This window comes from Cebus imitator, unplaced genomic scaffold (assembly GCF_001604975.1).
Source record: "Cebus imitator isolate Cc_AM_T3 unplaced genomic scaffold, Cebus_imitator-1.0 Scaffold671, whole genome shotgun sequence".
Classification (NCBI taxonomy): Eukaryota; Metazoa; Chordata; class Mammalia; order Primates; family Cebidae; genus Cebus; species Cebus imitator.
The window spans coordinates 184,732-204,207 of record NW_016107986.1 but is presented as its reverse complement, the minus strand read 5'-3'; the positions used below and the strand labels follow the sequence as shown (position 1 = coordinate 204,207).

Sequence of the window (19,476 nt, the reverse complement as noted above, 5' to 3'; positions counted from 1 at the left end):
GATAGAGTCTTACTCTGTCGCCCAGGCTGGAGTGCAGTGGCACAGTCTCTGCTCACTTCAACCTCCACTTCCCAGGTTCAAGTGATTCTCCTGCCTCAGCCTCCTGAGTAGTTGGGATTAAAGTGCCTGCCACTGTGCCCGGCTAATTTTTGTATTTTTAGCAGAGTTGGGATTTCACCAGGTTGGCCAGGCTGGTCTCGAACCCTTGACCTCAAATGATCCACCTGCCTTAGCCTCCCAAAGTGCTAGGATTACAGGCATGAGCCACTGTGCCCAGCCTACCATTAACACTTCTATTAAATAAACTGAAAAAGGGGAGAAACTGGGAAAATATTGGCCACAGATGACTTAGATTATTAGTGTTTACATTGCATGAAAAGTATCTCTAAACAGATCACCAAAGAAGAAATTGAACTAGTAAGTTCACATGCAGAAAAATAAATACTCAACCTCACTGACAATCATAGTACTGAAGATTTAAGTAAGGTACCATTTTGTGTTGCTAAATTAGCAAAAATGTTTTAAAATTACTGGTGGGGTTATAGTGAAGTCATTATTATTCCCGCATTGCTGATAATGGGGTAAGCAGCCATTACCCTTTTGGGAAGCAGTTGTTATTAACATAGATAACAGCAACATCAAAAAAAGTGGAGTTTGACTCAGTGATTCTGCCCCTGGGAATTTATCCTAAGAAATTAAAGAATGGAAAAATTACATGTTATCTGGATGTACTATTCATTGGCGTATGAGTAATTCCCATACCTGGAAACTTATTCAGGGTGCTTCTTAAAAATGCAGTCCTGGAAGTTATGACTCATCAGGTCTGCAATGATGCTTAACCTGTGTATTTATTAATCATACTGGGTGATTCTAATTAGAGTTGTACCTTTTAATGATCGGTATACTCTAAACGTCCAATCAATAATGGCAAATTATGGTGTCTCTACTTGGTGAAGAATATTAGATAGCTTATAAGAAAAACTTTTTTGTTTGTTTTAGAATTAGAGCGGAAATGAAAAAATTTTGTCTATACTAATTATAAGTAGGCAAAAGATAGCCACTAGATAGGGGAACCAGAAGGGAACGGGGAAAAGCAAAATCAACTAAATCTATTGGGCCATCAACTGAATGTATTTATAAAGGATTTTGTTTCTTTAGTCCCATATGCATGGCTCTCTTTATGTAATTTCTTTAAAAGTAAATTTGAAATTATTTTGAACTTTTTTTCCAGGCATGTTACTACCAGATTCAGCGTGAGAAGCTTAACTAGGCTGCCTAACAGCTTGAAAACTGGATTATCTGCTACAGAATGTTATAACACCATCTGGAGTCTTCCTGTAGTGGCAAAAAAGAACAGTGTTGAAATTGGAAAGGACTTTTTGTTATTTAGGTTGTTAAAATGAGCCTTACTAATAATAAGAGCCCTGAGCCCAGAAAAAAAAGACTATATAGTTTAAAGGGAGGATTGAAAAGGAGGTAAAAAATCAGATTAAACCAGTTCTTGGCCTATGTTAAGTTCCAAAAATACCATTCATCTACTATTTGAAAAAAGAAGAGGATATCCCTTCCTACAGTAAAGGGTATGTCTGCTACATGGAGTTGTAAGAAAAGTTTCCAGTAGACCTTTTTATATTAAAGAAGTTGATGGATATTTTTGAATTTCTGGTTTGCCTGAATCCACCTGCAGTTACCCAGATCCTGTTGCAAGAACCAGATCGTACTTGAAACTATAGTGGCCACACTCTGCCTTCCTCGATCCTTCCAGGCATATGTGCATCATGCTTCTTTGCCGAAAGGGAAAAAGGAACTTTTAAACTGCAGTTTTAACTTTTTCTAAGCTTTTTCTTGATGGGAGAGGTTCTGTGCAAAACTGCCACATCCTGTCCCAGAATGTGGAATGCATCCAAATGGGAGTCTTCTGCTTCTTCACTCAAAAGAACATAGGAATTTTGTTTTTGGTTTCTTTATCAGGCTGCAGAGAGTGAATGCACTGGAATTCAGACACCGACTCTGAGCTGCTAGAAACCTCATTTGTCCGTGTGCAAACGCTGTATTCCAAGGCCTGTGAATGACAGCCTGAGGAGGTTTTGCATGTGGGCTATGTTTGGAGCAGGACTAACAATTGGGAAATAAGCAAAAAACTGCTTTGTTCCCCAGCCTGGTGGTGTTCTTCCCAGTACCTCGCACTGAACTCAGGATGGGAAGGAAAAAGAAACAAGCTTTGGCTTTTTCCATCTCAAAAGTATTGTGGCACCTCAACATTTCAGTGTTTTGCTTTTTTAAAAAAAATGCCCCATTGTAAGTTGTTGGTTTTACTGTATGAGTAACACTAGAAGCTGTTTTGAATAACATAGGTGCTCTTCCTCATCTCATCTCCTACACCGTGGTGAGCATATGGAGTGTCCTGATTTATGTCAAGTGACTCTGAAGATGTTAATTACTTTTGAAAAAGGATCATGGTTTTTGCCCTACTTTATAATCAAGACAAGTGTTTATTAAATTACTGTTTTGGAATGTTGGCTGTAATGTAACAGCAATTTTCATAATAAAAGGCATTCATCTTTATGTGGCTGTTTTATAATTGTGGAAGAAATGAACAGGGCAGCCTAAAAAATGAAAGGAAACCCAGACTTAGTATTTTTGTAGCCCACGTCGTAATCCATGCCTCTACGTATTGGCCCCAGAAGTCCCTCTGAGGTTTTAGAAATCTCTCTCTTTAAAATAAACATAAGCCAATAATTATAGCACCCTTTCTAGCAAAGAGCAAATTAACTTTCTGACCCCAGTAATCCAAGGACAATGGTATCAAAAGAAATCTACTATTTCTTTGAATAAAAAGCATGTTTTTTGTTTTTTTAAATTTTTTTATTGCATTTTAGGTTTTGGGGAACATGTGAAGAACATGCAAGATAGTTGCATAGGTACACACGTGGCAGTGTGATTTGCTGCCTTCCTCCCCATCACCTATATCTGGCATTTCTCCCCATGCTATCTCTCCCCAACTCCCCACCCCCCGCTGTCCCTCCCCTATTTCCCCCCAACAGACCCCAGTGTGTAGTGTTCCCCTCCCTGTATCCATGTGTTCTCAATGTTCAACACCCGCCTATGAGTGAGAACACGCGGTGTTTGGTTTTCTGCTCTTGTTTCAGTTTGCTGAGAATGATGGTTTCCAAGTTCATCCATGTCCCTATGAAGGACACAAACTCATCGTTTTTTATGGCTGCATAATATTCCATGGTGTATATGTGCCACATTTTCCCTGTCCAGCCTATCATCGATGGGCATTTGGGTTGGTTCCAGGTCTTTGCTATTGTAAACAGTGCTGCAGTGAACATTCATGTGCATGTGTCCTTATAGTAGAACGATTTATAATCCTTTGGATATATACCCAGTAATGGGAAAAGCATGTTTTGATAGTTACTCGTTTTTTTTTTTCCCTCCTAAACAGATTCAGGGAAGGTGAGGCTTTAAAATTCTGGTTAGAAATATTAGGTATTAATTGTTTCCCAGTTGTCATGTTTTCTCAAGAGGCCTTTACGTCTTTTTGCTTTCTCTCCCAGAATGTGCCTATCCATTGTTGGAAGGGGACCAGCCCTTAAAGATTCATTTATGTGAAATGCTTTGCATTTACATTGGGGATTGTTTTGAGTTTCTGAAGAATCACATAAATAATCACATTTGGCCGGCAAAGACAAATTTACCAAATATCTGACTGGGGAGGGGAGTGGATAATATGTGGAAATGGACAAAGAAAAACTTTATTTGAAACAAATTAATCCACTGGGAAATTTTCCAATGATGATAAGCTGTCTCAGTTCTAAGAAAAGCCATGTCACCATTCATCCTTTAACTGGAGTCTTGAATGAAACTGTTCACTTACTTTGGATTCTTCCTACTTTATGCTTTTCAGATAGCATATTAAAATGATAAATTTTGAAATGTCTTGGAGAAAAACTCTAAATCTCCAGGCCAATGTCTGCAAATAGAAGTCCCTGGCACTCCTGCAGCAGTTTACGATGATCATTCACGTGCATGATGAATGCTCACAGCAGCCCAAGGACGCAGGTGTTATCCCCATTTCTCCCCGTTTTTCAGACAAGCAGTGGCCAAGATTTGTTCACTGCCAGAGCCGGGACTGCAGCCTAGAACTTACCTGCCTTCTATGTTCAGTGTTTTTTGCTACTGTAGCTGCCAGAGATGTCATTTCATAGCTGGTTATGCATTGAAAGTTATTAAAAGTGAGTTAAAAATGAAAGTCTTATTAAAATCAAGTGCTTTTCACAAAATATGCTGTACTTAAAACACTCACAAATGTATTCCCAGCTTGTGTTTTCATCTGTGACAGAGAGATAAGAAGCCATGTATTTAATGTGGGTTAGAAAAGCTGATTACCCTCTGATAATTGCCATTTGGTCTCTGCCTTTTGCCTTGCTGTTAGTGGTACCCTTCATCTCCTTTCTGTGATATCCCCTTCCAAATGCTCTTCCCACTGACCACCCCCTACATTATCAAGTTTTCAGATAAAGAAGTAGCTCCTATCTGAGGTAGAAAACAGGCTATTTACTAAGTTCAGAACAGTGGCTTGGGAGGAGACTGGCCAGAAGGTACTGTTTTTGATTGGCTTCTATTATTAGCTGAAGAGTCTTCCGTTGTTTTCTCACCATTACATGAGAGATTTAATATGGTTAGTAGGTTATTGGCTTGATTTCTGATTCCGCCATATTTTTTTTCTTTCATTAAAAATGCTATCTTCTGTTGTGGAATGTCTGTCATCTTGAAATAGTCAACAAAAATATTTGTGTTTTCTGCTGTTAACCGTGTGTTGGCAATTTGAGAGAAAATACTAGAACGTAAACTGAAAATTATAAATTAGACTTCAGTGCAAGGAATATGTAAGCAGAATTGTGGCAGGAAAGGCTTGTGAGTAATTTAGTTGTCAGGCTGGGTTAGGCATCTGTGGATTAAATCAAAGAGGATGTGCAGAGATTTTATTGAGAGCAGTGAGGTGACTTTGGCACCTAATAGGCCACTAGTATCTTCCACTAAAGCTTTTGTCTGGATAGGAGCAACATTGCATGTTTGCAGTCTTGCAGGTAAGAGACCTTGCCAATTAATCCTCAGTTACCAGAAGATGTATCCCGTAACTGCCTAGCTCGCCTGTCAGTTTTTAATAGGTAAAATGTAAATCTGGGTAATCTAACTCAAATGGCTTAGTTTTATTGTAACTCAAATTATATGGGGAATTTTATGAGTTCAAAACAGCAGGTTTTGCTTTGAGAAGTCATTTCTTAAGTATGGAATAATGGTTGTCAGAAAGATTGAGTATAATTGGGTATTTGCCCTGGTCCTAATCAGCAGCATTTGGACACAGGAAGCCAGCCGTTTTTGTAAGGGCCATTTCCCATCATTAAGTTTTTAAGTGCTTTTTTAGGGTTTGTCTAGTAAAAAGCATTATTTTGAAAAGCATAGTAGGGGTATGGGTTGTGGCATTCGATAGTACATTTTAAAAAGCTAATGGACATACTGGTTTTTAAAATCATATTTAGGACAAATTCCTTAGGAGTCAGTCACACTAATGCATCTCTGAGCCAAGACTGGCCATCCTTTCGGGTTCACTGAGTCTGGAATTGCATGTGGTGGGGTGCTTACTTATTTGCAGTCTCAATCAAGAATTCTCACTCTCAAGATAGCAGAAATAGATCAGTTTCAACTGATAAATGTGGTAGAGAAGTCATGGAAAGGAAGGCAAGTCTTGCCAGGCATTAGCATCTTCCCTGAAAGATGGAAAAGAAGGAAACGAAAGAGGAAAACTTGATTTTACTACATGTTAACTCTACTGAATACCTCTTTGAATGTCAGATTCCGTATCTGTAAAACAAAGGTGTTGAATTTGATGATCTCTAAGATCCCCTTCTGCCCCCGGTTTTAAAGTTTATTAGGGAAAGAGGCTTAAGTCAGGATACTAGGCCAGGGAGGAAAGGAAGGGAGGGCAACGGCATGTGGAGTTCAGCTGCCTCCCACCTCAGGACTGAAGTCCCAGCTGCCTGCTGGCCAGTGCCTTGAGAGAGGTACCAGCCTTTTACTTCCAGGTCTTGGCCCTTCCTTGTTCTACCCCTTCCCAACAACAACTGAACATACTGAGTGCTTGCTATGGCCCAAGCACTGTTGCAGGCGAAGCTGCAGCATGAACAAAATAAGCAACATCTCTGTTCTTCAGGCACCCTGCAGACCATCCACCTGCAGGAGACACACTGAGTGAACCAATGGATGAGAAAACGGAAAATGAGGACAATAAGTTGCAACTGTTTTCTTAGCTACCTGGAGGGGAGGGAAAATCATTTTCTGGAAGTTTCTTTCTATGAGTTTTGTCTTAGTGTTGGCTGCCATAATAAAATACCATAGACAGTGGCTTAAACAACAGAAATGTATTTTCTCATAGAGTTCTGGAGGCTGGAAGTTGAAGATCCAGGTGATAACATGTTTGGGTTCTTGTGAGGGTTCTCTTCCTGGCTTTCGGATGGCCGCATTCTCACTGTGCCCTCACTTGGCAGGGAGAGAGAGAACACACGAGCTCTGATGGCTCTTACACAGGACACTAATGACATCCTGAGGGCGCTACCCTCATGACCTTAACTAAACCTGGTTATCTCCCAAAGGCCCCATCTTCAGATACCCTCAACACTGGGGATTAGAGTTTCAACATATGAATTGGGGTTGGGGAGGCAACATTCAGTCCACAGTAACTTTGTCACAGAAACCTGAAGATGACCAGGCAAACACAGTTTTTTAGAATTTATGTAAGTTGTAGATTACTGTAATTACTGTTTTTGCCTCTGTGGCTGAGAAACTTTGGGTCAAAATGAGCTTTTTAGAATATGTGAATTCATTATCTAGGTAGCCCTGAAGTTGGCTCTGGATTTATTAGAAGCTATTTTAACCATTGCATTCACTCAAGAAGCCACCGCCTATCTATGAAGCATAGTCCGTCTGTAAAGCTCCCTCACAAGAAATTTATCTCAGAAATTTGCAATCTTTAGTGCATGCCCCCAACTGCCGAATGGGTAGGTCTATCCCAGCACAATCATCTGGGCATTGATTGTGGTCCACCTTATGATGTGTATACAACAGCTGGCTTGTTTAATCTGCAATGCTTTGTCAAGGACGTGTGATTTGTGAGATGCTGCGGGGAATCAACTGTAAGTCAGCCTGAGTGTCAGCCTCATCTGTCTGCTCTGACTTTTGTCAGCTGTCTGGCAGGCACTCCATCTCCCATTTCAATTTCTTACCCTGGAAGTGCTCCCCTCCAGGGAGGAAGATGAGTCATATATGCAACTGCGATGCTTAATGATTCAAGAGAGACAAAAACGCAGAACAGAGGAAAATGCATGGTTTAATCTGACTCAATTGCAAGTGGGCAGGGTACGTGGTGGGAGGTAAGTCAAAAAGCATAACGATGTCAAGCTTTGGTAGGACGTGGCAAACTAGAAGACTTCGGGGTGACTGGAAAGGAATGTGTGTGTGCGGCAAAGTTGTCTAAATTGCTGCGACAGCTTTCTGTGTTGCTCTTCTCACTACCTTAGAATTTAGAGACAAAATAATCATGATATTTTCTTCTTTTAGATAGCCTTCCTGGCTGCAATTCACAATCTGTCTAGGTTCTAGACAGTGGTTCTCAATCCTATCAGATTCAATACTCTAGTCTTTAACAACTAATTTGAAATATTCCTTTTATAACAAAACTCGTTATAAATTTATTTATTGTCCTACTATAAGAATGTTGTTGGTGCCTGCCCACGCTCCTTGGTCCTTACCATTTTGGCACACGCTGGGCCCACTCCATCTGCCAGCCCCTCCACTTGCTATCTGAAGGTATACATGTTGCATGCTGGAAGAGCCAGAAATAGTTCTCTCTGGGAAGAGGTCTCAACCTGTTGGTTCTCAACAGGGGCCAAGGGAGTGAAGGTGTTTATACACCAAGGTTGCCATGGGTGTATAAAAACCCTTCTGTTGCCATTGGTGTATAAATACCCTCACTCCCTTGGCCTGTGTTCCCCCATGGGATTAAGCTCCAGTTGCCCACAGTGGTTACTTCTTGATAGCAACCTATTCCTGGCTTTTTCCCCTTCCTTGCCTCAATACCCTACTCTGCATTGTGTGTTAAACCTGTGCAAAAGTGTCTTGTGTTTATATGTAAAGAAAAGTTGGTGTCTAGATTCAGATAACTACAGGTTTGTTTGCTTTTCAGTGACATGAAAGTTCAGTGGAACATTTGAAAATTATACAGGGTATGAGGCAATTCTTCATTGTGTAGGGCAACTTCTGGAAAACTTTGCTTAAAGAGCAGTAGGCATGTTTCCTTTGCCCAGGTTTTCTTAATCCCTATCCTGCTGGCTGAAATGTAGACAGGATGGCTGGAGCTGCAGCTGCCATCTTGGAGCAGATAGATGAAAGCCATGAGCAGTGAGTGGAAGGAACCTATTCCCTGAGGACTTCAGGGAGTAAGGCTGCCCCATTAGCCCTGGATTCTCTCTGTCTCTGAACTTTCACATGAACAAGATATAAACTACTCTGCCAAAATTACTTTGGGTTTCCACTTCTTGAAACTAAACCTACCTAAAGCAATATCAAAAATAAACATTAAGTATTTCAAACTAGTTTTTAATGAAATGACTCTTATGTTTGAGTTAGAGAAAGAGGACTTAGAACACAACTAGATAAGTTCGGGATAAATGACAAGCTGGTAAAATTGGGGAGGAGAAAGCAATCATTTTCCTTTCATGTCATCTTACATACCAGTTTTTAAAGACTGAGATTAAAGCTGATAGGGTTAAGAAAACTGTGTAGGCCAGGTGTGATGGCTCACACCTATAATCCCAGCACTCAGAGAAGCCAAGGTGGGAAGACTGCTTGAGCCCAGAAGTTGGAGACCAGCTTGAGCAACATGGTGAGATCCTATCTACAAAAGTTAAAAATTACCCGGTGTGGTGGCACATGCCTGTGGTCCCAGATACTCGGGTGGCTGAGGTGGGAGGATCGTTTGAACTTAGGGTGGAGGGTGCATGATCACAAGCCATGCTCATGCCACTGCACTCCAGCCTGAGCAACAGAGTGAGGAGACCCTGTTTTTTGGGAGTCTACAATATGGGACTGAGCCTGGAAAGCACTCTAGGAAGGAAAACAAAAACAAACACAGATCATTACAGTGTTGTCTCTAAATTCTAATTCTTGCAATTATGACCAGACCAGCTAGTTCTTCTATGAAGAAGTATAAGATGAGATGAGAGGAAATGGGGCACCTGAGTTGAGCTGGTCCGTGGAAGATTCTTTTCAGTTCTAATGACTGGTAAAGTCAACTGGGTAAAGAGGTAAAAGATAAATAAACACAGTATTTGTCATTTATTTTTTAAAAAGTGGGTGGGGGTGGTTTCCAGGAAATCAATTCTTCTCAAAGGCTAAAAAAACATTTAAAACATGGAGTTAGGGGGAGTATTTTATGCAATAGTAGTTTTCTCTTTCACACCACTAGTGATGGTTAAGAATAGGTGCCACAAGGGAAGACCGTGTTTCATTGGATGTGTATCCCAGTGTGTAGCACAGGGCCTGGCTTGCTCAAGAAATGCTGTTGAAAATATATTCCAGCGTGCTGAGAGCTGGTGGCCAGTGTGGCTGAGTAAGCTGTGTGCCGTTTATTGACCTGCTTCCTAGTCCTGAATTCCTTTTGGAAGCTCCAGCAGGGAGGATGATACAGTCAGATAAAGGAGCAGATCCACCAGACAAGAAGGACATGAAGCTTTCTGCTGCAACCAATCCGCAGAATGGTATGTGCCACCAGGGTTCCTTTTCTAGACCAGAAAGTAACAGCACCTCTGACATGTGATCAAATGAATAGGCAGAAATTCTGACAGATTTACTGTGAATCCTATAAGCATCTGTACACTTTTGGTTGCATGACTGCCCTACCAGTGATAACTTTAAGAGCAAAGTTGAAGGCAGGAAGGAAATAAATTGACATGGTGGATTCAAAAACTTTTTTTCCTTTACCCAACAATATTTTACGTAAAACTTAGAATTTCTTAAGTTGTTCAAATTTAAAATATCACTCTAATACTATGAAAATACTGTAAAAAAATAGAATATTTATTGAAATGTTTAGATCCTTTAATCAGGAGAATACTGAGATTTGCATTAAAGATCTATTGGGAGTTTGCATTTTTCAGTATCACACTCAATAACAATTTTTTTGAGAGGAAGAAATGACTCATGTTTGAGTTAGAGAAAGAGGATATAGAACACAACTAGATAATTTTGGGATAAACGACAGGCTGGTAGATGGGGGAGGGGAAAGCAATCATTTTCCTTTCATGACATCTTACATCTGCACATCGTGATCCATTATTTTACCTGATATTAAGAATGGCACTATGACAAAGCTAGCACCTTCTCATTTTGGGCAAAGAAACTGGGTTTTGGATAGTTATGTGACTTTGTGACATTCACAAAGAGATGGAACAGGGCTTAAAGCCAAATCTTTTGGCCTGAAATCCAGTGTCATTTCCACTTCTCGTGAGAGCCCACGGCATGCCTTTCCGAGCTGCCTTTCACAGTTACACCCACACCTGCCACCCCATCTCTGCTCTCTTCCTTTCCTAGGCCTCTCCCAGATCCTAAGGCTTGTGCTGCAGGAGCTGAGTCTGTTCTACAGCCGGGACGTGAATGGAGTATGTCTCTTGTACGATCTCCTCCACTCGCCGTGGCTGCAGGCTCTACTAAAGGTGAGTGCTGCTTTGCTTGGAAGCCTTTGCTTGCTGATGGGGTTGTGGGGAGTGTATAGAAAGCCACTGCCTTAGTCCGTTCAGGCTGGATAGCTGAATAGCTTATAAACAACAGAAATTGGTATCTCACAGTTCAGGAGGCCAGAAAGTACAAAATCAAGTCTCCAGCAGATTCAGTGTCTGTTGAGGGCTCCCTCTCTGGTTCATAAATGGTAATTGTGTTCTCACATAGCAGCAGGGGCTAGCCAGCTCTCTGAGGTTTCTTGTATAAGGGCATTAATTCCATATTCATGAGGGCAGAGCCCTGATGACTTATCACCTTCCAAAGACTTTACCTTTTTTTTTTTTTTAAGACATGATCTGGCTCCGTTGCCAAGGCTGGAGTACACTGGCCTGATCTTGAGGGAAGGTGTTCTCTTTCCGGGTCCACGAGGGGGCATAGTTTTAAGGGCAAAAATTTCCCAGCGCCATGCCCCTCCCATCTCTCTCCATCTGGGAGATTTAACTGTTTATGTTTGCCAGAAGAAACTTAAGAGTCAGTCACCCCAGCGGAAGTTTAAAGGAACTCCTTTCATTGGCCAGAGGAACTTGGGAAGGTGGAAATTTCTCCTAGGATAAATTCTCCTGCTCGTTCACCCACTCCGGATTTCCAGCTCTCTGGAATCCCCTCCCACATGGTGGGAGCTCCCTTTTCCCTCTGGGATTTCCCCTCTGGAATCCCCTTCCGCACTCTTCGTGGAAGTCTTCTCCTTTTCCTTTTCTTTTCTCTATCTAAATAAAATCACCTTTCTGCAACACTTCTTGGGTCCGATATTTACTTTTAGTAGCATACGGCGCACCTGCAGTGGTCCCACCACGTATTCTTTAAGAGATTAGAGGCCAAAAACCCACAGCATTCTCTCAGGGAAGCCACTGCAGCCTCCACCTCCTGGGTTCAAGCGATTCTGCCGAGTAGCTGGGATTACAGGAACCTGCCACCGCGTCCGGCTAATTTTTGTTTTGTTTCATTTTGTTTTTTTGGAGATGGAGTCTTACTTTGTCACCCAGGCTGGAGTGCAGTGGTCCATCTCAGCTCACCGCAACCTCCTCCTCCCAGGTTAAAGCCAATTCTCCTGCCTCAGTCTCCCGAGTAGCTGGGATTACAGGTGTGTGCCACCACACCCAGCTGATTTTTGTATTTTTAGTAGAGATGGTCAGGCTGGTCTCGAACTCCTGACCTCATGATCCACCTGCCTCTATTAAAAATACAAAATTTTTTGCCCCTATAAAAAATAAAAAAAATTAGCCAGATGCAGTGGCATGTACTTGTAATCCCAGCTACTCAGAAGGCTGAGGCACAGGAATCACTTGAACCTGGGAGACAGAGGTTGCAGTGAGCTGAGATTGAGCCACTGCACTCCAGCCTGGGCATTGGAGAAATGCTCCATCTCAAAATAAATAAATAAAATAGAATAAATAAAGTTTATTATTTTTAATTTGGCTAAAATTCCATGCACTATACAATAGCATCTAGTAGATACTAGAAAAATAGCCTCCACTATCTAGTAGATGCTACTACTATAATTTTGTTGGTCTGAACAAATATTATTAAGGAAGATCCTTTTGAAGTTATTTTTTTTGGGATGTGGGTATTTCCTTCACTTAAGTGTGAAATGTGGTCTGTCTTATAATGTGTGTTAATATTGTACAATAAAAGTGGCAACAACTTTGGCATGAAAAAAGTAGTACTCACAGCACTTGTTTTAAAACACCAGATTTCTATCAGGCATTGTCCCACAGGATCAGCTAAGATAGGAGTTTTAATTTCATGGTGGGCATTGCCCTTGCTCACCACTGCTAGGCCTTTGGTGAGTCATCCAATCAGCCTTCATCACTTCCAGGTAAACCTGAGTGTGGGCCCTGAGATAGAGCAGGGAAGCAGCATCATCACAGATCTGGACAGAAAAGGCTGGGGGCTGAGCTGGCCCCTTGGGCTTTATTTCTTCATCTGTAAGATAAACTCAATTCCTAAAATAAGATCAAGGGCTGCAATGCAGAGCCAGGCAGGCTTTGGTGTTATCAACTCAACCCTGGATCTTGGTATGGAAAAAAAAAATTTCCAAGGGTCTGCAGAGGTGAAGTTAGTGTTAAAAAATGAACTTGTACTGGAGAATTAGGAGATGAATGGGAAACAGCCCCAAAGAGCAAAGCAGAATACAGAGAAGCGTATGTAGCATGCCCACCTCTTATTCAGAACCTTCAGTGGCCCTGAGCCAAGCAGCTCACATGCTGTGCAGGTGACCAATACAGGGGTCCTCACAGGTGTCTGGTCCCAAAGGGCCCCTCCTTTAAGATGCCCCTTTATGCATCATCTACAAATCCCCATTGGTTTCTGTCCCGGATATCCTACCCTCATTCTGTTTAACAAGAGTAAAAGTTTGAATTTCTTTTTATTACTGAAATGCTTGGGGAAGATCAATTTCCCAGTGGTACCCAATAATTAAGCCTTTGAAGCACAAGGCCACCAAATTCAAGTTCATTTCTCTTTGGCAACTAGAGACACAGCTTATTAAACACCAACACATGCCATGCTGTTCAGCTATTGGTGCAGTGGCCTGGGCTGTTTCTTCCCTTTGAGTCTTAAATCCAAAATGGTAATAGTAGTATTATCAATGTCAATTTCCCCTCCATTGTCCTTCTGCAGATTTATGACTGCCTTCAGGAATTTAAAGAAAAGAAACTAGTTCCTGCCACACCCCATGCACAGGCTTTATCCTATGAGGTAAGGAGATTTGATTCCACAGCCTAGTAGAGTTCTGATGTGGTGCCATTTTACCTGCATTGCTAGTTCAAATGAATTAGTCTCTAAGGAAAAGTTGTATTGATGATTATGCACCTAATAAATGTTTTAAACTGAACTTTATTATAAGGAAGAACATTGGCTGGATATCTCCCCAAGTTAAAACACTCCCTGACTGGCACCTACTTCATTGTTACCATGTGTCCATTTCTTTCTTGTTTCCTAAAGCTTGTACTCTATTGGCCTACATAAAGAGGGTAATGTTATAGTAATAATTCTCAGATGTATATCTTGATCCTGGAGATTTCCCCAAATTCCAGTCTCAAGTATCCAACTGCCTCTTCTCCATCTTACTTGGGTGTCTAATAGAATCCTTCAAGTTCACATGTTCTAAACTGAGCTTCTGATCTTCCCCACCTGCCAGTCATCCCCACCCATTCTTCTGGCAGCCTTTTCTATCTCGGAAATGAAACCTCTGTTTTTGCAGTGCTCAGCTCAGAATCTTTAAGGTCATTTTGACTCTCTTTCTCTGATACCTCATACCCAATCAGACAGCAAATCCTCTCAGCTCTACTTTCAAAATATATCCAGGATCTTACAACCCCATACCATCATCATCATCTCTTACATAGATAATTGCAAAATAGCCTCCAACCTGGTCTCCTGTGTCCACTCTTGCTCCTGTGTAGTCTACTCTCAATTCAGCAACCAAAGATATCCCCTTTGAAAGCAAGTCAGATCATGTCACTTCTTCACTAACACTCAAATCCTTCAAATGACTTCCCATCTCAGGGTAAACACCAAAGTTCTCTCTCTCTCTTTTTTTTTTTTTTGGAGACCTAGTCTTACTCTGCTGCCCAGGCTGGAGTGTAGTGGCATGATCTCAACTCACTGCAACCTCTGCCTCCTGGGTTCAAGCAATTCTCATGCCTCAGCCTCCTCAGTAGCTAGGACTATGGGAACCTACTACACTTGGCTAATTTTTGTATTTTGGGGTTTCACCATGTTGGCCAGGATGGTCTCGAACTCCTGACCCTAAGCCATCCACCTGTCTTGGCCTCCCAAAGTGCTGGGATTATAGGCGTGAGCCACTGTGCCTATGTTCTTACATAGCTGAACACAATCAAGCTGTGTGACTTCACACTCAGTGCTTTCCCCACTCACTCTGCTCCAGCCACATTGACCCCTTGTTTAAATTCATCAGGCCAGGTGCGGTAGCTCACGCCTATAATCCCAGCACTTTGGGAACCTGAGGCAGGCGAATCACTCGTGCCCAGCAGTTGAAGACCAGCCTGGCCAACATAGCAAAACCCCATCTCTACTAAAAATACACACACAATAAAAGAATTAGCTGGGTGTGGTGGTACATGCCTGTAATCCCAGAGACTGAGGCATGAGAATCGCTGAACCCAGGAGGTGGAGGTTGCAGTGAGCTAAGATCACACCACTGCATTTCAGTTTGGGTGACAGAGACTGTCACACACACACACACACACACACACACACACACAAAAACAAAACAAAACAAAACAAAACAAACAAAAAAAAAACAACAAAAAAACCCAAGCTTCTGCCTGGGGAATTTCCCTGTGTCAGCACTGCTCCTGCCCAGGTATCCACATGATGTGTCCCTCATCCCCTTCCAGTCTCCACTCAAATGCCACCTTCTCAGTGAGGCTTTTCCTGGTCACCTATCAAAAATTGCGCCTCTCCTAGAACTCCCTAGGAACGTTTTCTGGTTTATTTTTCTTAACACTTGTCACCATCAAACAAAATGATTTTACTCACATATTTCACTTGTTGTCTGTGTTCCCTCCCTAGAACGTAAACTCCATGAGAATGGAGATTTTTGTCTACCTGTTTACTGCTGTTTTCACATCACCTAAAACGGTGCCCAGCACACAGTAGTGTTCAATAAATATTTGTTGAATGAATGAATAAATATAATCCATTTTATTATTTATTGCCCAAACCATATTAAGAGAAGTAGCAAAAAAGAAAGAAAGAACTCTGCTCTCAATTCCAGTAATCAACAACTCAAATTGTTCTCAGTCGTCCACAGGAAAAGCACACATGTAATATTTTATTCAGTTGTAATCCCAATGAGTGAAGACAAAACTGTGTAAACTGCTTGTTTTCCTTTGACTGTATGTAATGGGGCTGACTGAAGTCTTGAAAGGTCTTATGTCCTCTGAAAGCAGGTCTACACCGAAACCACAGCAGAGAGATCATAATTATTTTCTGCCTGCTACTTTTTATTGTAACAAGCATTAAAATTGCTAATCAACTGATACTCTGAAATAGAAATTATTATTCCTATTTTCTATTTGAAGAATGGAGCATCCCATGGGATTAAGCTATCTGAGTTCCCCAGGTACGTTCCTAGAGAAACTCATATAGCTTCACAAGCCTGTAGAGCATTGACATCAGCAAACAGCTATTATGTTTTAAAAGGCGCAGGAGGAAAAGTGCCTTGGTTCATATGCTATTACAAAATTGGCACATCCTCCATGCTTATGTGCCACGATGGGGCATTGGGCTTAGATCCATCTCAGATCTTGAATTCTATTTGCTATAGTAAAGTAGCAATTTTAATGAATAAAGAAGAATGGTAGGTTCTGGCTTTAAAGATGAAAAAGAAGGCTCCAATAATAGCTTTTTAAAGGTCAATATGATGTTAGTCAGTATATATGTTATCGAGCCTGGGTGAGGTTAAGTAGGTGACAAAGATTTTTTTTTTTAATTTTATAATGTATGCTTTTCCGTGAACCAGGTAGTGGAGTTGTTACGTGAAACTCCTACTTCCCCTGAGATCCAAGAGCTGAGACAAACACTCCAGGCTCCACACTTTAAGGCAAGTTCCTGCTAAGATAGAAAAGATGTCCCCATCTGGCACATAAAAGTTGGGAAGGAGAAATGTATGTGATGGAAAGTATTCTCTCTGAATAGTTGCTCTATTACTGTACATGAGTGACCAACAGATTGTACTTAAATATGCGTGACTCAGATGTGACTAGCTCAGTGTTGTCAATCATGCAGCCAAGCCTGCTGTGTTTATGAAGAGGCATCCAGAACTTTCCATGGTACCTTGTTTCCTCTACAAAGCTATTGCCCATCTAAAAATCTTGGGTAGCAAACAGGGAACATTCTAGTTATAGAGGAATAGCTCCATGCTTCCTTTCCAAAGTGGGATTATTTTAAGTTTTAGATAATGTGTGTGAAGGTATTTGGAATACACAGTATAATGATGATTATCTGTGTGAGAGGGTCTATGAAGAACATTTGATTGTAGAACAGAAACCTGTCTCTTGACACTTATAGATTTGAGACCAACTTATCAATAAATTAGAACTTTAAGAGAATGTCTGCATTTGGAGTGCTGAAATTTAGCAGTCAAAAATTATAGTTCACAACATAACCATCAGTCATCAAATATCCTCAATGGCACACACTACTCAGAGAATTTTCTGTGTTCCAGCTGAATTCTGTCTACCAATCTCAGTCAGGGCTGCAGAAGGACAGCTTCCTCATCCCATGGAATGAAAAACTTAACCTAGTGGGTTAGTCAAAGAAACTCTTTGAATATGTCCTAAACTTCTCATTGTGTACCACATGAGCCTTTGGGTGTTACTGACAAATTAAATCAGCAAGATGTTTTGATTACTGCCCTTCATTCTACCTTAATTAGGGAAGCTATTACAAAAGTTATTTTATAGTTCAAACTCCATAGGAGCACCACAGATTACACGGGCTGCCAGGAAATAAGAATGTTGTGGTATAATACATTTTAGCAGAAATGAAAGCGTGTATTGTGCATGGCTTTACCTCTATGTGCTTTATTTCTTTATCTACAAATTGAGGACAATTAGTGTACCTGCCCCATAAAATTATTGTGAAGATTGAATTCATTTCTGTAAAACGCTTTGCACTGTGTCTGGCATGGCTGTATTGGTGTTTGCTGTGGTTGTGTGTCTTAGATAGTATTGAGTCACTATCTTCTAGAGTTGTGTGGCTCATGTGTGATGTTTGCTCACCTTATCTTTCCCTGTGCCCAGGCCTTGCTCAGTGCCCATGACACGATAGCTCAGAAAGATTTTGAACCCCTTCTCCCTCCACTGCCAGACAATATCCCTGAGAGTGAGGAAGCAATGAGGATTGTTTGTTTGGTAAAAAACCAACAGCCCCTGGTAAGGAAATCACTTTTTATCTTTCTATTTAGGATACGCCTAGGTTAACTGTGAACCAAATTATATCTATGGTTACTTGGGCAGTAGTCTTGCCTGTGATCACACATATAGTGAAAATAACAGCTGTAAATGCCACACGTTTTGCCTGTGGTTTCAAACATGTTACCTGTTATAGTGTTTTTGTTCAGGAAAGATTTCTGCTGCTTTTCTTTTGTGAAAAGCAAGGTGAGATTTATAAGACATTTTTGTGAGCAATAAGACATATCTGTTTGATTTTAATATTTGGCTTTCTGACCTATGCATATATTTCACTCAATTCCAATGCATTTGCCTGTTTCCTCCTATATTAATGAGAAGCTAAGGAAGGCATTAATTTGATTTTCTAAGAACTTTCTCTAATTAGGTTTTAATCGAGGGAGGTTTCTGTGTCTTTGGAAGAATCTAAATATTATTTTATGTCTACGTAGTTGGAACGACACCGCAGGAAGCCAAAGTTGAATGGCCTTTCCTTTTTGATGGCATGCTATAGCTGACAGGCCACAGGGCACTGTGTGGCGCCTCTGTTCCTGGTTGGCATGAACAGCCTTGTTTGAAAGACCAGAGCTGCATTGATTGAGGGAAGCCACCTGAAAAATTGTCATGTTAGGTAACAGAGGGGTCTTGTCTATTCTCTCTTCAGGGAGCCACCATCAAGCGCCATGAGATGACAGGAGACATCTTGGTGGCCAGGGTCATCCATGGTGGGCTGGCAGAGAGGAGTGGTAAGCTGGAGCAGTAGGGATCAAGTGTTACCAGAAAAACAGATTTCTCTGGCTTCTTTCCAGAGAAATCCCTCTTTCTTAACTTGGGTCTGGGCTTTAGTAAGTTCCATTGCTTGGATAAAGCAGTAAAGAAAGAAGAAACAAATATTCCAGAGAAGTTACTCCTCTCCACTAAGTCCTTTCCATTCTAGGTACCACATTAAAGTCTCTCAGTTTACATTATCAAGGCAACCTCAAAGGTAAGTATTATCATGACATTTTATAGGTGAGGAAACTGAGGCTCAAAGAGATGACGAAACTAACTTGCTCAAAGTTATACCGTTTGAGTCAGAATTCAAGTCCAGGTCTGCCTGGCTCTATTTCCAACTTTTTCTCTGCACTTTGTCTTGCTTTCAGAAGGGCATAGCTCTTTCCCATCTCAATGTCTGTTACTCACACTTTCTGCCAGTTAACCAGATTTTTATCCTTTCACTGCTGTCCTTTTTTAAACTATTTTTTTTTTGAGACAGGGTCTCACTCTGTCACTCAGCCTGCAGTGCAGTGGTAAAATCATGACTCACTGCAGCCTCAACCTCCTGGGCTCAAGCGATCCTTCCACCTCAGCCCCCTAGTAGCTGGGACCACTGGTGCACATTACCATGCCCAACCAAATTTTCTGTTTTTGTCGAGATAGGGTCTTGCTATGTTGCCCAGGCTGGTCTCAACCTCCTGGGCTCAAGCAGTCCTCCTGCCTTGGCCTCCCAGAGTGTTAGGATCACAGGCATGAGCCACCACACCTGGCTACTGTTGTGCTTCTGAAATGAGTGGTTCTATACCTGCTGTACATTCTCACTACCCTGAACCCCTAAACCTGGCACATGCTTTATACCTCAACATTCTCATTGTAAATACCAAGGATTTCATAGTTGCTAAGTCCATTGGCCCTTTCTTCCTTCTCAGGTTTTCTTTTTTCTTTCTTTTTTTTTTTTTTTTTTTTT

At 41.3% G+C, this 19,476-nt stretch overlaps 2 protein-coding genes across 9 annotated transcripts in view; both read left to right on the top strand.

Moving 5' to 3' along the window:
- Positions 1-2,847, top strand: part of ALS2 (alsin Rho guanine nucleotide exchange factor ALS2) — an 84,125-nt gene extending 81,278 nt beyond the window's left edge. For 2 of the 3 annotated variants that reach the window (XM_017518343.2, XM_017518342.2), the window contains exon 34: positions 1,232-2,847. In XM_017518343.2, coding sequence (XP_017373832.1) covers positions 1,232-1,270 — 39 coding nt within the window. In that variant the 3' untranslated portion in view covers positions 1,271-2,847. The remainder of the gene's footprint in view (positions 1-1,231) is intronic. The other variant, XM_037734836.1, reaches the window with a different exon arrangement.
- Positions 2,848-3,420: 573 nt separating this feature from the next.
- Positions 3,421-19,476, top strand: part of MPP4 (membrane palmitoylated protein 4) — a 53,556-nt gene continuing 37,500 nt past the window's right edge. For 3 of the 6 annotated variants that reach the window (XM_037734832.1, XM_037734830.1, XM_037734829.1), the window contains exons 1-7: positions 3,423-5,093; positions 9,693-9,818; positions 10,651-10,772; positions 13,456-13,533; positions 16,325-16,405; positions 17,607-17,738; positions 18,418-18,499. In XM_037734832.1, the coding sequence (XP_037590760.1) occupies positions 4,976-5,093; positions 9,693-9,818; positions 10,651-10,772; positions 13,456-13,533; positions 16,325-16,405; positions 17,607-17,738; positions 18,418-18,499 (739 nt within the window). In that variant the 5' untranslated portion in view covers positions 3,423-4,975. Of the gene's footprint in view, positions 5,094-9,692; positions 9,819-10,650; positions 10,773-13,455; positions 13,534-16,324; positions 16,406-17,606; positions 17,739-18,417; positions 18,500-19,476 lie in introns of all 6 variants that reach the window. The other 3 variants (XM_037734831.1, XM_037734834.1, XM_037734833.1) reach the window with 3 other exon arrangements.